Source organism: Macadamia integrifolia, chromosome 10, assembly GCF_013358625.1.
Source record: "Macadamia integrifolia cultivar HAES 741 chromosome 10, SCU_Mint_v3, whole genome shotgun sequence".
Lineage (NCBI taxonomy): Eukaryota > Viridiplantae > Streptophyta > Magnoliopsida > Proteales > Proteaceae > Macadamia > Macadamia integrifolia.
The window spans coordinates 14969005-14985986 of NC_056566.1; the positions used below are offsets into that span (position 1 = coordinate 14969005).

General features: G+C 38.2%; 3 protein-coding genes across 7 annotated transcripts in view; 2 read left to right on the forward strand and 1 right to left on the reverse strand.

Moving 5' to 3' along the window:
- The first annotated feature begins 99 nt into the window (after window positions 1–99).
- On the forward strand, window positions 100–10362 carry LOC122092108. Of its 2 annotated transcripts, none has more exons than XM_042662424.1 (7): window positions 100–545; window positions 1499–1641; window positions 3576–3754; window positions 5380–5534; window positions 5928–6190; window positions 8369–8431; window positions 9978–10362. In XM_042662424.1, exons 1-7 carry the CDS (start codon window positions 299–301, stop codon window positions 10233–10235), a joined length of 1308 nt encoding a protein of 435 aa, XP_042518358.1. In that variant the 5' UTR covers window positions 100–298; the 3' UTR covers window positions 10236–10362. The 2 variants fall into 2 exon arrangements, with proteins under 2 accessions (XP_042518358.1, XP_042518357.1); XM_042662423.1 differs by having other exon boundaries at window positions 102–545; window positions 3576–3847.
- A 991-nt stretch (window positions 10363–11353) lies between these two features.
- On the reverse strand, window positions 11354–13944 carry LOC122091295 (TLC domain-containing protein 5-like). Of its 4 annotated transcripts, none has more exons than XM_042661160.1 (6): window positions 13795–13944; window positions 12838–13067; window positions 12578–12718; window positions 12220–12339; window positions 12017–12112; window positions 11354–11720 (listed from the first exon to the last, which is right to left on the reverse strand). In XM_042661160.1, the coding sequence occupies exons 2-6, from the start codon at window positions 13039–13041 to the stop codon at window positions 11616–11618; spliced, it is 666 nt and encodes a 221-aa protein (XP_042517094.1). In that variant the 5' UTR covers window positions 13042–13067; window positions 13795–13944; the 3' UTR covers window positions 11354–11615. The 4 variants fall into 4 exon arrangements, with proteins under 4 accessions (XP_042517094.1, XP_042517095.1, XP_042517092.1 ...); XM_042661161.1 differs by lacking the exon at window positions 13795–13944 and adding an exon at window positions 13342–13551; XM_042661158.1 differs by lacking the exon at window positions 13795–13944 and adding an exon at window positions 13275–13551.
- A 1126-nt stretch (window positions 13945–15070) lies between these two features.
- Window positions 15071–16982, forward strand: part of LOC122091978 (protein YeeZ) — a 6062-nt gene continuing 4150 nt past the window's right edge. Inside the window, exons 1-4 of the mRNA XM_042662249.1 lie at window positions 15071–15501; window positions 15717–15815; window positions 16542–16620; window positions 16737–16818. Of these exons, the coding sequence (XP_042518183.1) occupies window positions 15272–15501; window positions 15717–15815; window positions 16542–16620; window positions 16737–16818 (490 nt within the window). The 5' untranslated portion in view covers window positions 15071–15271. The remainder of the gene's footprint in view (window positions 15502–15716; window positions 15816–16541; window positions 16621–16736; window positions 16819–16982) is intronic.

Here is a 16982-nt window from a genome sequence, read left to right on the forward strand (position 1 = left end):
AATTACATTATGGCACATAGACCCTACCTCAAGAAAAAAGGTAACAAGACCTCTATTTTTTTTTTTTTGTGGGGTGTAAGGGGTAATAGGACTGACAAGTAAGAACCCGTAATACCAGATTGAAGAAAATAGAGTCAATAGAGTAGAAGGCATCTGAACTGTGAATACGTTCTGAAAGAAAGAGCCCTGCATTCCAATTTCCAGAGCATACCATTTACTATAAAAAGTGCAGAACTCGAAACCCTAAAATGCAGGAATCTTTGGCAATACGAGAGAGAAAGATTTTATAAAAACAAACATGGCGAGACAGTCGGTAGGTTGGATCAAGTTCCAGAAGAGATGGCTGTTGATGCTTATCGTCATATTTTCGATTTCAACCGCTATTGTGTTCATCATCAAAGCTGCATTCGACTCCTGCGATCGAAATTATGAAGGTTCAGGCGTTCTCATCCATGTAGCTCCGCCGACAGGAAGCGTTGCGAATCCGCTCGACTTTATGAGGGCGAAGCTTGTCCTGCTGGTTTCTCATGAACTATCTTTGTCTGGTACTCCTCCTATCTCTCTGTCGTTATTTTAGTGTTTTGCTTTTTCAGTTTCCATTTCTTGTTTTCATCCATATATATATTTTTTTCTCTGTAATGGATTTCTGTGAACACTTTTCTTATAACCACCTTGTAAAACTACATTTCTTGGTACCAAGAAGGGAGCTCATATGTTGTGCCATGGAGTAGCAATGTATGTATTACTATCACTGACCACGCTATCTGTTTTCTTGATCGACATGTTAACTGTAGCCTGATTATCCACAGTCTTCGTGTTTAACTGTTATTCATTAAACTCAAGTACTCAACTAACCTACAGGAGAAAGCTCAGTTATGTTTCGCGCGTTATTAGGAATTTCAAGAAGTTCAATAATTTGGACTGGTTCGACATGGGGTTTCATTGCTGTGAGAAATAAAATTCCATTTACTCCTTTGAGCCCCTGACCTGCTATCAGAATAGATACATTCACTCGTTTTAGCCCCTGACCTGCTACCACACGGTCCACACTTGATTAAATGGATCATTATACTTGAAGGGACTATTGTTGAAGTGGTACTAGTTGGCGCACTTTCTTTCGTGCTTAGTGTGATAGTAGTGTATGCAAAGAAAGGTCCTTCATCTTTAAATTGCAGTACGGGTCAAGTTTGATGCTGATTGCATGTTTTTGGACATGCTAGGTCTGCTGCTTCTATCATGAATATCTAGTGGAATGAGTTCTCATCTCTAGATTGGTCATTAATCCATTGAAGGGGTAGCAGGGTGCCAAATAATACAGATTTTCTACTGCAGTTATTATTATTACAATCCGCTCATGTATGAAATTATATATGACAGGGGGAACACATAGAAGTACTTGTCATGTATAATTCATTCATTTTGATTTTCTGAAGTTATAACTTGGCATATCAGGTAATTTGTTTATTTATGGAGGATTCAAAAGGGCATTTTAATGCAGGTGGACCATTGTTGTTGATGGAGCTAGCATTTCTTTTAAGAAGTGTCGGTGCACAAGTTGTTTGGATTACTATCCAACGGCCAATTGAAACAGATGAAGTTCTATACAGTCTAGAGCAAAAGATGGTGGACCGAGGAGTGCAGGTAACATATTGTCATAATATTTATTTAAAAAATATGCTCCTGATACATAATTTTGTTCTTTCTCACTAATTTGGTTGGCTGTTATTCTATTTATTTCCAAGAGATTCATCGTCATTCACATTGTTGGGAATGTAGACTTTAGTTGTCTCATTTATTTTTACCAAGGCATCACTGTATTGATAAACCAGCATTATTAGGCATTCAAGATTGCAGAGTAAAAGTTACCCCTAGGATGTTTAATATTTTTACAAACATTTTCTATCAAATTTACATGGATTATGTTATGATGATACAAAATGGACCATATTCCAAGGAAAGTACACCATGGCCTTAATTTATTTTCTTTCCATGTATTTGTCTGACTAATTTTTTCCCTCTTGCGTGCATGGGAATTGCTTACATGACTGTTTATTCTTAGTTTCGTTACTTTTCAAAAGGTTTTTAGCATGATATAGAAAATAGAATAGATGGATATAACTAGAGACTGGTTCAACCTCGCAAAAATTACCATTGCATCTCCTGGTTTTGTAACCTGAATTTGGGTTAAACCTGTGATTTTGATCTTTCCCATCAGATAATGGGCCCCAGTGAAATGCCAGCCCAAAATTGATGCAGATAAAACTCAGAAGTGAGCTTATTTAGCAGAACTAAGCCTTGGATTACATGTTTCTAGGCCTTTGGTCCAGCGGGTTTCTTTGTAATAGCCCACTTTAATAGGTCTAAAATATGGGTAGGAGGTAGGAATTCAGGATTACCGATCACCCTTATTAGGTTGTCTAGTTAGAGTCTTATTTATTTATTTTTAATTGTTATTAAAATGTCCTACATAGGCTGTATTAGGTCTCTATGAGTCCAGCCTTGTTTAAGTTGTTTCTTCTTTTTTTGTTATGAGTTCTAGTGGTAGTAGACTAACTCCATAGCAAGCTCTCATCTGGAGGAGTATTAGGCTTAGTTTGAGACCTGTTTAGAGTCTTTTATTTAAACATACGTTAGGGCATTGGGCAATGCCTTACCCACGAATTTTGATAATTTAATGAAAGGCTTTTTATTTGTTTTAGTCTTTGGATTTAGGCTTGCATCTGTGGGATTTGAGTGTTTAATTGCTGTGAGATTCAGTAGTGAACCCTGATGGGATCCTGTGTTGGGGTATTAGTGGGATTCCAGCTCTGCAAATCAGGTGGGATTCCTGATTATATTCTTCTCTTATTTTCTACCGTTCTAATCATTGATTTAGGTCAGTTTGTGCTATCTTTCTACACCATCCCGCGGCTAGTACTTTTTCTGTTTCCATATTGCTTTCTTAACATTAATCTGATTATTATTCTGCCCTATCTTCTTCAATTTCGTCTCTGATTTCTATTTCCAGTTTTGTTTGTAAATTCTATTTCAAATCAGGAACCTATTCATTGATTTTAGAAGTCCTACTTGAAGTCTATTTCTTCAAAATCTCAATTTTCAAGTTCATTGATTTAATAAATTCAGTTCATCCATTGATTCTGTTTTGAACTTATTGTCAGAGTTTGGTTTCCTAATTCAAGCAAGTTATTAGTGTCATTCTGACCATCAGTTTTAAACCCAAGTTCACTGGATTGTTCCCCTTGATTGAAAGACCCTTTGAAGTTTGACCAGAATTTTATAAGCACATGGGTTGTTTTGAGTAAGCTATAATATTTTCTCCCAAGATGATTTGTCCTTTTTCCCTGTGGTCATGTCACAAGCTGATCTCCCGCTAGACTTCACTGGTTCGAGATTAGCACTGCTGTATCAAATATAGCAATAATGTCTCTTTCTAATTTTACTCTGATATTTTGCTTAAAACATATGCTGGCTTAGAAAGCCTGTTAGTTTACTTTCTTTTACCTTGTTCATTTTGGTGGAAAGGGTATTCTCCGTACTCCCATAGCTTCTAAATGTGGTTTTCCTCACATTGTCAGGTCTTTCCTGCAAGGAGTCAAGAAGCTCTAGATACGGCTCTTAAAGCTGATTTGGTTGTTCTAAACACTGCCGTTGCTGGAAAATGGCTGGATGCTGTTCTTAAGGAGGATGTTACTCGTGTTCTTCCAAAGATTTTGTGGTGGATTCATGAAATGCGAGGGCATTACTTCAAGATGGAGTATGTTAAGCACCTCCCTTATGTTGCAAGTGCCATGATTGATTCACATACAACGGCAGAATACTGGAAGAATAGGACTCGAGAACGTTTAGGGTATGCCACCGGCATTGTTAAGATCGACAATGATTGCATTTTCTTAACACAACTTCAGTTTGGTTCTCTGTTACGGAAAGTGGTTAATATTTTGTGTAAAGCTTTAGGACACTGACAGCTCTAATTTTTTCCCCTGGGAGCTTTGTTTGGCCAGTTCTTGTGTTCTTAGTTTAGTTGTAATTTAGTTCTGTCATCTGGAAAATGTGAAGGATCTACTATGTTCTGAGTACAATTGTGTGACTTTATGCTCTTCAGTTACTTAATTTCCGTTGCTGAAGATGTTCACAGGCATAATACAGCAGCATGAAGGTTAGCTCTTTAAAGTCCTCTAGGGCATTCTAATAATATCTAAAGGGAGCTATTTGTCCATTTACATACCTTAGTGTGGAACTAACTGTTCTTAAAGACTCATTTCATCCTAAATCTATATGCTTCTCACTGTTTGGCCTGGTCAGCCATTTGTTGTTAGCACTGTAGTTCGTGTAATATTGTGTATAAACTAACTGTTCTTAAAAGCACATCATTGAGCAGTGTTGTTAATGATGATGATAATGATGATTTAGTAATGTGAATGGCGGTACTTGTATATTTTTTCATAATTTCTCCCCCCTTCTATTTAGAAATAAAAAGAGAAGAAACTGGAAGCTGTTTTTCATTTTATTTACTGAGTGAATGGCTTGTTGAAAATGCGAAATAAGAGAGAGATTATTCGTCTCAAGAAAGATAGAAGAAGAACAAGGAAAATTAACAGAAAGATTGTCATCTTGCTACTAGCAACTTTATGGTAAACCTTTTAGTTTTGTTTGTTACTTTCTTGCTTAAGAATCGTAGTATTGATTATTTTGTGGTTCTACCGTTTAGTATTACTCTGAGGGTTACTAAGTTTTCCTCTAAAGTCTCAATCTCAACTGATTCTTTGCAGCAGTTTTTAAACGTGTTTTGACACTAGTGTTAGAACACCGTTGGTAAAGACTAAAGATGAACAAGTTGCCAATAATGGGAGTTACCTTGGTTCAGCTAGTTTCTGTCTTGTATGATGTTTCCCAATGATATACTTTGATTGATGAGACGAGAGAGGCTGTGAAGAACAAGTTACATCTTTCTTGTGAAAAATGCAATGCACATTTAATGAAAATTAGGGTTAGACATTTGGTATTAGTTAAAAGTGCCGATCAAGAAACACCATTAGCACCAGTTTTTCATCATCTTGTCCAATCATCCGCAAGGAGGGAGAGATTTAAAGGTGGGTACCCTTAGGATTCGAGTGGGATGGTTTAAGTCAGGAGACATTTCTACAGTCCCATGTGATTGGTCCATGATATAGATTCTAAGATATTTTATCATTTCCTAGTTCTTTTCCATTGGGTTTGGAAATTCAACGTACTACACATGTGCCAGTGAATGCATAAGAAAACTACGTTTTATCACTGCATTTAATACTCACCTTTATTTTTCATACTGTATACTTGTCCCTTATTTATTTATTTTTTATTTTTGGAGGCTTTCTTCATTTACGTTATTTTAACCTGCAGGATCAAGATGCCTGAAACTCATGTTGTTCATCTTGGGAATAGCAAAGAATTGATGGAAGTAGCAGAAGATAATGTGGCCAAAAGGATTCTTCGTGAACATGTCCGAGAGTCCCTTGGAGTGCGGAATGAAGATGTTCTCTTTGCCATCATTAATAGTATGCACTTTATGTTCCAGGGAGCTACCATGCTATGCTTTGACTAGTACCATGATAGACCTGGTTGTTTGATAAACCATATTAAAAAGAAGAAGAAAAAAAAGGCATTGTCAAAGTCCTTTCATTGGTTAAAGTTTTGTTGTTGGATTTGGTTGCTCAAATCCATAAATCATATAGTTGATTTTTTGAATTTAGGCATGAGTTTCTGGGCTGGGTCCCAGATTACTAAAACCCCCTCTTTTAAGTCCACATTATGCTTCATAATTCTTTGGCATCTTGGATGAGAGGGGAAAGTATTCATTATTGTTTTTGCTGATATATCTAGCTGTCATTGTTGTTGACAAAATCTGCATGATTTTGTGTTTTTGAGTACTTAGTGTGAGATAAATGCAGGTGTTTCACGTGGCAAAGGTCAAGACTTATTTCTCAGTGCCTTCTTTGAAAGCTTGCAATTTATCCAAGAAAAGAAGGTCCAGGTGCCATCATTGCATGCAGTAATAGTGGGAAGTGATATGACTGCTCAGACCAAGTTCGAAAGAGAACTGCGTGACTTTGTAATTGAGAAAAAAATTCAGGATCAGGTTCACTTTGTCAACAAGACCTTGACTGTTGCTCCTTATCTGGCTGCGATAGATATTCTTGTCCAGAACTCTCAGGTATTTGCATGCCTACCATTCAGTTCAAGTGTTTAAAATAACCCCACCCCACACGCCCACACCCCTCCCCCCCCCAAAAAAAAAAAAAAAAAAGAAAAAAGTCCTTACTTCCTATGTGTTCCAATTTGGTACATATTAGTATATATTTTTTTTCTTTTGGGAAATGCTGGCAAAAGTAAAGTTTCCTTTGCTGCGCACATGCCATGTTTGCCATAATTGTCCACAATGTGGTTCTCTTTCCCATACTTTCAAGTTCTAGTTTAATTTTAGACTCTGACGGGCGCAGAATGAGATGTTTCAAGTAGTTCAAGTATCATCATTCAGTCAATCTCCAAAATCTAAACTATAGTACTGTGTTCTGTAGAGCAGGGACATCAATTATTTGTAGAACGGTATAGAGAGATTTGTCTTATGTTACTGAGAAATTTCATTTCCAGTGCTCATCTGATTGACCAGATCCCAGAGAAAAGTCCAAGTTTTCTGGGTTTTGGTTTGCTGATATTGATATACCATATTTCTTCCTTATTCTTATTCCAGGTTTCTGACTTTCGATTTCTCCTTACCTTCTAGTTCTGAATTCAGTTTTATTACTTCTTACAAATCTGTCTTGCTATTCCATAATCTTGTATTTTATTTTCTCTTTAAAATCATATTTGCTATTAGTTATATCAATCTGTTTTCGTTGGTTCTGGAATTTATCGGCAGGTTCTATTTCATTTTCTCTAAAAATAGGGTTAGGATTTTACCTACCTGCACAAAAGAATATTGGAAAAACAAACTGACATATTGAAAGGGCCTAAGAGGTACAAAATACGGGAAATAAAAGCCGAAGAATATAAGAATTAGGATAAGGAAAAAAAAGAAAGGAGTTTCCGTGAGAATATGTCCATGTACCATGAGTGAGAAAGAAGGAATTCAGCTGAAATTTTGGAAATTCATCAGAAAATTTTTTCCCAATACAAAGTATTCAATGCCTTTTAACTATATGTTTATGTCTCTGAAAATTGATAGATTGATTGGGGAAGGAAATCTGCCAATGTTATCTTGGATGTCTACTGTCTACGCATGTAGATGAGTCTTGGAGATTAGCACATATGGTCAGATTCAGTCAATCCCTTGCCTCCAGGATGGATTGCTTTTTCCAATCAAATCCTAGATTGGTCAATGAGTTGTCTTCATGAACTAGCCAAGCAAAGAGTGTTCTATCCAAGGTTGTGTTGTGGAAATAGTATTACATTGTTAGGAGTGGTCAGGCCTGTGGTTTCTTCTCTTTGTTTTTGTTGTGTGCTATATCTGCATGATGCAGGAGCGCTTCCGTGGGAACCCATTGCTACTTGTTGGTGGGTGGGCCCATAAGTGATCCGAGTCAGGTTTTGAAACCCTGGATCTGCATCACTGCATCTACCTTCTTTTGGAGCATTATTAAACCCTATGTTTTCTTTATTTTTTAGTAAATAAATTGTTACTTATTGAAAAAAGGAAAAATAAATATATGTAAGGGTAGGGGATAGCATCCACCCCCCCATTTATTGCCTAATAAAATTTTATCTTTGACTGCTATTAAGATAAGGGGGAGGTTCCCTCCGATGGCCCTGTGCAGTTTCAGGCGTTGGAGGGGGTATTTAAGACTTTTTATAGGGGGTGCTACAGTGTTTTGCATGGGGAAATGACGCCCGCCTGCAGTTTGGGTTTTAAGCGGTTGTCATTGGAAACTTTAACCCTTGAGAGATAAAAACTCTAAAACTAGAGATCCTATCTTAAACTGATGCCCTTATCAGAGACTCAAAATTGCATGTAGGATTTTCCTTTGCTGGTAACTTATATTTTACATAGGCGAAAGGATCAAGGTTTATCCATACCCAAACTTGAAATATTTTGTCCTCAAATCTTTATTTTCTCTTTTTTTCTTTATCAGTAACTCAGATATCATTATACATGTTATCTCCATCAGCTTGAGAGAATATATCATTCGTTTTTATTCTCAGGCTGTCCACATTCAGCCTCTACCCTTTAATTGTTTCTTTATCTGATTGTTTGTTAATTTGGATTTGTTTTTTAGTCCCTTTTTTCTATTTCATGGAATCCAAATATATAGTTGTTCTTTGTATAAATTTTTTTTTTGGAGATGAACAAGGTTGCAGTTTTTTGTAGAAGCTTGACCATTTAATTAATCTTTAGGCCCGGGGAGAGTGCTTTGGACGGATAACCATTGAAGCTATGGCATTTCTGCTCCCTGTTTTGGTAAATCCTGTACTTAGTTCACTATGTGCATGTTTGGTATTTGATAATTAGACTTTAGCATGCATCTGTACAAATGTGACATCTTTAGAACATGTATTTCTTCATACATCCTTCCTTTTTGTTTGTTGCTTTTTCTGTTCACATGTTTGTTAGAATTGAGCTTGATGCAGTTGTTGATCAGCTCAATAGGGTAATGGATCCCCTAGGCACAGAATGTAGAATTTGTTGTTCTCTCCTATCAGTTGAGCTCTTATAACATAGGAAGTAGGATTTCAAAAGGTTTGATCTTTCACTTTGTACTCTTATTTATTTGTTTTCTTTGATGTTTGCATTTCCTGCATGTTTGATGATCTTGTATCTGCTTCTGCTGTATATGCTTCAGCTACACTATACATACACAGGGTGATTTGTACCTTCTAACTTCTCATCATCTTCAAAGCTCGAAGTATGAGGAGGATTATTATTTAGTATATTTAATCTTTTATTTTTATTTATTTTTTAAATTGATGCCTTAAAATTCTATTGTTGAATCGGGGGAAAGAAACTGTAAAACGGTAAAAGCATTCTCTGAGTACAACATGCACAAAATTACATGCCAATGACATCTTCCCGTTGATGGAGTTCAAGTCTTATTATATACCATGCAGATGATGGTGGCAATAGTGCTTTGTCCTTAAATTCCTTTGTGTCCCAGAAAACTGTAAACAGTGTCACCTTCCAAAGAAAATATCCTTGGTTAATACATCAGTGAATGGCCAAGGTGAGAAAACCCCCTGTCCCTCCGTTGCCCATAGGCTTACTCATTCTGTATTCTACACGGTTCACATCTCCATTTCACTCGTCAATGCAAAAAATGTTTCCTTCCTTTCCATCCATGTCAGCCAAAAGGCTGCAGGAGGTTATTTTCCATGAATTGTGCCCCTTGGATGCTAGATGGGCCCTGTATCTTCATAAACAATTCATCCTATTTCTGAAAGCACAAAAATGTACTACCCAGTTCAAAAAAATGTTTCCTTCCTTTCCATCCCTAAGCACATTCAGTTGATCCATCTTTTGAACCTCATGGAATATCTACTAATTTCTTGATATTTAGCCTCACATTTTACCCACCTTATGACATGATTGAAACTTCCCTCTGTTTGGAAGTCAAAAGGCAAGATAAAAATGATATGAGATTCCCATTTCAACGGGGTTTATGTTGTTGCTCGTGTTGCTTAGTTACAAAAACAGATATAAACTTGTTTGACGTTTGATGGATATGTATATCGTGAACAACTGTGCTGCAGGTAGTTCGTATATGTCAATCTAATAAATTAAACTTACTGTCATTTGTTGTTGAAGATATGACCTTTTGACCAAGATGGTAATGATTGTCCATATCCCACCCCCACCCACGGCTCCAAAAAAAAAAAAAAAAGGAATAGTTCTTTTTCAATGAAAATGTGTGAAATCATGCTATTAGTCATTAAGGTCTTACAAGTTTGTGTATTAGCCTTTCAATCCATATCATTGGTGGGATTATCATTCTTGCTGAAAATTACATCAGGGAACAGTAGCTGGAGGTACTACAGAGATTGTGGTCAATGGTTCCACTGGTTTGTTGCATCCTGTCGGTAAAGAGGGTGTCACTCCTTTGGCAATGAATATTGTGAAACTTGCCACACATGTCGAGAGAAGGTTGACAATGGGAAAGAAGGGCTATGAGAGGGTGAAAGAGATGTTCATGGAGCAACATATGGCCCATAGAATTGCTTCAGTTCTCAAGTCAGTCTTGCAGAAGGCAAATAGCAGCGCTCATTCCTAAGTTTCAGGCTGTCTTGACTTTTACTGATATCCATGTATCATTTTCCAATATCATGGTTCCCCTTCCTCCCTGTAAGCTGGAATGCTGTACATATGTGTGCAATTAGTAGTTTTGATCCCAAGCTTAATGTCAGTCTTTTAGCCAATGTTCTTAAGCTGGAGCTGAGTAGCAAACCCAGATCCTCTCCAGCAAAACCAGTATGTCCAGTGTGCATCGGATGGCTGGCAGCATCTGGAGGTGCGTGCCCGGGTGCTGCCAGCCATCCGATGTGCGCTGGATGCATTGGCGTGCTGGAGAGGATCCAGACTTCAAAGTATCAGACTCCCTAGTGTTCAGATCCATGGTTCAGTTCATGGTCCAGAAGGTGGACTGCTAATGGTCTAAATTATGATGCTGATAATGAAATCTATACAAAAAAATACAATACTGTTCCCTTGTAAAGGTGTAGGTCAATGATAAAGTGGATGCAAAGGGAAGTTCATTACCATTAAATAGTACAGGTTATTAGGGTACCCGATGGGTCGGGTGGGGAATCCATCAACCGACAAAGCCATATCTATCCCGGGGGGGGGGGGGGGGGGGGGGGGGTGTGAATGGAGCAGGGTTGGATTTAGACATGAGAGCTTGTGGTGGACATGGTTTCTACTTTCTTTGAAAGCCAACCGAGTTTGAAACTCATGATGTCTATTATCTCGTGAGGTAATCTTACCTTTTCTTAATGAAAACATAGCATTAAGTGTTATGCAATTAGTAATAGGGTTGCAAACCTTGAGTGTTGTATGATACAGCTTTTATTTTTGAGCCTCTTTCTTATGTGGAGTGTTTTTTTTTTTTGGTAAAGATTATTTGGAGTGTATCATATTCTCCTTTTAGGGTTGGGTTTTTTTATTAGGACGATTTGTTACCATGTCCTTATTGTCACAAATAAATTCCTCCCTTGAATTTTATCACTTACCCTTACCCTCCATGGAGAGAATGTGGAGAGCTTTTAGGGGTGCCAATAAGAAAATCCCTCCATTGGAAGAGTACAAATGTCTACTTAAGTGCTGTCGCCCTTTAATTTTGCAGAAAGTTGAGGATGAATTGGCTAAATCAATCAGAAGTACTTCAATTCTTAATTGATTTTTGAACTGTATGCAATTATTCTTTACTCCTATAGATTTATTAGGTCTTCTCTCTCTTTCAAATGTCAAAGCTCCAATACAAATGGAGAAACGGGAAATGATTTATGATTGTTTGAAGATCAACAACATGGAATGACTCGTTTCTTTCTTCTGTTTCTTCTCCCCACCCCACCCCAATTAATGTATCTAAGGCTTTAGTCCCCCTTTTTCTTTCTCCCCTCGTATGTCATTGGAACTCTACATGGGTCCTCGTGCTTTAGGCCTCCTTTTTAGATATACTCTTTGTCAGTTTGTACCTCACCATCCTTGCTATCTTGTAGAACCAGAAAGCACTCACTAATTGCAATCCGAGCGCCATGGCCTATAACCAAAACACCAGAAGAAACAATTCATAATTTGGTTGTTGGTCAGGTAATGGTAGCTGGGAACACTACTAATGAACAAATCCTCTTATGCCTAGATAGAATATGGTGATTGACCGAAAACAAATAAGCATTATAATGACTACTATCTAGCGCAGTTAGTGAAGCTATGGTGTATTAAGCTCACACTCACCGGGAGGTCTCAAACTCCTGGCTGTTAACTCTCCCCCTTCCCATCTTCTATAGAGTAGGTACTGACAAAAAAACAAAACACTAGTGCAGATTAACACCTCACCTTTATGAGTAATGGGTTGTCAGCAGAGAGAGTCGCATAAGTGAGGTAAGGTCCGGCGACCATCCTTCCAAGTGAGAAGATTACTGCAAACAAAACCTGTATATAACTAAAATTAGTACACCTTAACCTATACCTTCGCCAAGTCACGGTAAGAGAAATTCATCTCAAAACAAAAGACCAAGAGCATTAAGAATGGAACTAACATCAGCAGCTAAATTGAGGTTGGTGTCTCTGTAACCAAGTTCTTTGAGAAATTCCCTCATGTGAAGAAAAGGGCTGGAGATCTCTGTAACCCACACTGCTGCAATCAACTCTGATCCACACTATTTGAGAGCATAAATTCAATCAACAAAACAGTATCATAATCTGCAGTTGAACCTGTATAAGTGCACATGGAAAGATAATCCCCTCAAGGGAAAAAAAATTATAATTCATTGAATGCAAAAGGTATTTAATATATCTAAACCTTGAAACAAAAAATTGTTATAAAGATCTTGGATTGTTGTGACCAGATCTTCGGATCGAATCCCACTTACGAGGAGAAGAGAACAGGGTACTTACTCTTTCATAGACAAGGCCAGCCCCAATACCAAAAATGCTAACCAGATGATGAACTACATTATCTATGTTGACATGGTTGTCGAACAGGCAGCATACAAGATCATAGACGAGGTAACCAAGAGTTACAGCCAATGTTTTCATCTGCAGGGTCCAACAATAAGATCGAGTTCATCCCCAATTTTTGTTGAAAGAAAAGAAACTTTCACCCCACAAGATAACCTCTCCAATCGAGGATATTAGCAGGAAGAGTACTGAGATACCTGTGATGGAGAAGACTTTGAAGCCAAAGGACAAGCTGGGCAACTCCAGTCTTCAACAGAGAGAGAACACAAAATGACAGCCAAGGAAGCATGGATTGTAGAAACAATGCGGTTGCAGAAACTGAGTGATCGTTTCCGGAAGATCTTTATGACTAGAATAAAAGCCACTGTCCATGAAATCACTACCCAAACAAGAAAAATCATAGTGTAATCCTCCAGCTAGAGACCTCCTGCAAGAGCAAATCCTCCTAAATCAACGACTATATCAAGTCTTTGGCATGTGGGTAACTGAATAAAATTCCAGAATTGAACTCAGATCCTTAGGAGGCTAATTTGAATTTCCTACTCGGAAAAGCAAGTAACAGCAAGAAAGAATTAGATACGAAACGGATATATTTCTGGATACGGAGACTTTAACAGCTAAGAACAGCACAGACTTATCAGTTCACCGATCTGCTAAAGACTTTTTGTAGACAAGTTTCATAGAATTATTGAAGCTCGTACATGTGGGTGGGACGATGGGTTAGGTCAGAGGCATCTTTTCAATGAACAATTACAAATCATCACAACCTCAAAAGCTCCAATTCCGGTGAACAATCTCTTCTATTCGATTTCAAATCATCCCAGTTCTTATTTATTTGGAACAGAGTCAAAGTTGAGACAAGCAAATGGGTTTACTTTCAAATAAATCATCATTCACCAAACATGAAAGTCAAACCAATAGAGGATTAATGCTTATCTCTTCTTACAAGCAATTTCCAATTTCCAGACTTTTCATTCAAACTATAACAGGGTGAGTGATTAATTGACGCATAAAACTATATATAAATCTCTTTAATTTAATACGTAAACGTATGAAGTAAGTACTAAGCAGGATTTAAGGATGAAACACAAGAATGCAAGCATGGGACAAAACCCAGCAAACTCAAAAAAAGGCGTGGGATATTGACGGGTTACCTCTCCATTCTCTTTTCTTCCAACACAGGGCAAGCCTGCATGATCTCCTCCTTTTCAGGTGAAAATGAAACCCACACTTTCTACACCCATTTCTTGTTCTATGGTCTCTTTCTCCCCTCGTATTATAAAAACCCCAAGTTACCCCTGGTATCCATCCCTCTCCTCCCAAACTCCTCCAACAGCCCACCACCACCACCCCCACACCTGCCCTCTACATCTCTCCCAACCCTACCCACCCCTCCTCTAATCCCTTTCATAGTCCTTGCCTAACCCTTATCAGCAATCCTGCTTGCTCAGATAGCCCTCTACCTAAAGAGGGTAGAGGGCTATCTGAGCAAGTAACATATGTGAGTGTATCAATGAAGTGCAATAAAATGATATTAAACATAACAGGTATCGATGTCATTTTATGTGAAAAAGAGAGATACATGGAAATGCTAGTGCTCGATTAGTTGAATTAACATTTTTCCCAAAAAATAATAAGGTTATCCTCCTCATCGGTCAACCAATTAATAATTGAGAAATAATCTTCAAGGATAAAAATGATGACCCCATGAAACATGAAACGTCACAACAACCAAATAATAATTGGGATAGGATACAAAAAATGTTTAACTCATGAATCATGAAACATGAAACATCACGCTAACCAATTAATAACTGAAAAAATAATCTTAAGGGAAAAAGATCCAATGCCGATAGTGTGGGGACATCTTCCCCTTACATCCTAAATTACTAATCATGTTGGATTTGGATCGATACTTTCTCTTCTTACATCATGTGGACCACTATTGCATGAAATCATTTCTTAAACTGTGATTGTTATTGTGTGGAAAATTTCTCCTACACTAATGGAATGCGAAATCCTTTTCCTTTCTTTTTGTTTTATTTTATTCGCCCATATTTGATGTGTTTAATCTTTCTTTCTCTTTACTTCACTAATCTGTATTTGGTATAACTTCTGAACTTCATGGATGATTGAAACCTTGAAGAAAATTGCTATCCCATAACTTTCACAATAAAAAATTCTCATTTTAAATATGTAATTTGGAGAAAAATCCCTAACAGGTTATGTGGAACTGGCTCCAAACACAAGAACACATCAAATTACTGACCCACCTCTCGTGAAATGAAAAATCCACTCATATTGATACCCTTTCATACAATCTCATTGCCCAGGCTCATGTAGGGTAGAAAGGGTCTGTCTTATTAATAATTGGTTTTAATTTTGATTTTTAAAATAAATGCTTCGGAATACACTCATGATTTAAAAAGCCAGAATCGGATCTGTCGAAAGAGAATCAGGGATAAAGATCTTGATTTCGAACGTTTCGAAGCGGCCGATTTTAGGGTTTTGAGCACCTAACTCAACCCGATTCTGAATTTTGAACCCTTAACGCACCGTAAGGACGAATCCCGGTTCACTTCCCCCAGTCGGAGTTGTCGGACAGTCTCCTCCCCACCACACTTGCCAGAAATGGAAACATCTTACATTTCTGCAACTCCGTTTCCATGTCGATTTGGATTTCGGATTCTTCCACGAGCATCGGCATCGGCATCCCTTCTTCGACGCTGGTATCCTCCTTCTAGTCTGCGCTGTTTTGCCTCCTGCGATCAGCAATCCCTAAATATGGATAGGAAGATGCTTATAATGGGCATGGGTTTTGTCGGACAGTTTTTCGCGCACCAACTCGAACAAGATGGATGGTAAGTGGTCATGGTAATTCTCTCTTTTTTTTTCTTCCTTAATATATTTGCTCTAGTTCTAATGCTTTCTAAGATCTGGGATTGAACTTCGATCTTCATTTAATCCTCTGTTTTGCTTCCTGATTCCATTCACTGGAACCGGGATGAAGCCTTTCCGGTGTTCGAGCGTTTTCTTCTGGAGAAAGTTGACGACTTGGGTTTAACTTGTCGTGTAGGGAGGTTTCTGGGACTTGCACTAGTGCGACTAAGAAGAAGAAGCTGGAGGAGATGGGATTCGATGCACTCCTTTTCAGCTCAGATGACCATGACCTAGAGTAAAGTATCTCTCGCCTTATTTCATGTTTGCACACTCTGCATATAGTGTAGTGCTGCTAGTCATGAGTCCTTGAGCAGAACCCGGCATAATGTAGTCGGAGCTTTATTGGTTTTGGGGTATAGTGTTGGGGCTGGAAGCGATGTGGGAAGAACCGTGTGTGAGTTTGGTATATTTTCTTGGGCGTGAATTGCCTGTGATCTGATGGGTTTGGACTTTGGATTCAACTCACTAATAAACCCCAGAATCGAGGTTCCCGAAAGCGGTCAGCGCCCTGTGTGCAGGGTCTGTTCGCAGTTGTTTTATTTCCTTACTTTCATCAAGATTCAAAGCTCACCTAGTTTGTTCTAGTATCATAAGTTATACTACCCAAGGACTTTGTCAACAAAACCACAATCACAACGTCGAAGCCTGTTCATGCCAGTCAGTTATGAATAGGTTTTGTCTTACTGCATGGTATGACATGGGGACTCTGGCCACCATCACAAAGAGCTTTGGTACATGCCCAGCTTCGTCAGAGTCGAGTAAGCCTGCACGAATTGGGCTTTGATGCTACTCAATAAGTATTAAGGTTTAAAGCACCTCGTCCAAGCTTCAATGGAGTTGTCGTCATAGATTGTGCCCAATTTAGATACTGAGGCTCTTACAATAAACTTTCTTTTTATGACAACTTCCATAACTTCCTGTTTTCTGCTTGTCTTGCCAACTTTGTCCGTTGTTTTTCCAGCCTCGGAAGCATACTTCCTCTCGAATATGCTACTCATATGCTTGTCTCGGTTCCTCCTGTTGCTGGTCTTGGTGATCCAGTAAGCTAACAGATAATGCTTCAGAGCGTTTTTGACATTGGATTGTTTTCATCATCTTTAGGTTGCTTCTTTAATCATCACCACGATATCTTGGCCTTTAATATCGGTAAATGCAGGTGCTTTACCGACATCAACACCTTCTACAGAGTAGACTAATCTGTGGAAATCTTCAATGGTTGTGCTACCTGTCATCAACAAGTATGTCTCTGTCACAAACTAAAACTACTATTCTGATGACTGTTTCATGTCAGTTTCCTATTGACTTCTTTTGGGGTTTAGAGCAGTTGCCTCTTAATCAATTAAACACCAAGTCAGATTATTACATTGTAACCAGCTTTTGGTGCTGATGCACCCCAACCACA

Excerpts from the sequence above, each read along its gene's own strand:
- LOC122091295 (XM_042661160.1), bottom strand. The coding sequence starts at position 13,041 with ATGATTTTTCTTGTTTGGGTAGTGATTTCATGGACAGTGGCTTTTATT. Across the intron at positions 12,719-12,837 it reads CAAAGTCTTCTCCATCACAG|ATGAAAACATTGGCTGTAAC; the intron begins GTATCTCAGTAC and ends TGGACCCTGCAG. Across the intron at positions 12,113-12,219 it reads ACCTCAATTTAGCTGCTGAT|GTTTTGTTTGCAGTAATCTT; the intron begins GTTAGTTCCATT and ends AGTTATATACAG.
- LOC122092108 (XM_042662423.1), top strand. The coding sequence starts at position 299 with ATGGCGAGACAGTCGGTAGGTTGGATCAAGTTCCAGAAGAGATGGCTG. Across the intron at positions 1,642-3,575 it reads TGGTGGACCGAGGAGTGCAG|GTCTTTCCTGCAAGGAGTCA; the intron begins GTAACATATTGT and ends TCACATTGTCAG. Across the intron at positions 8,432-9,977 it reads CATTTCTGCTCCCTGTTTTG|GGAACAGTAGCTGGAGGTAC; the intron begins GTAAATCCTGTA and ends AAATTACATCAG.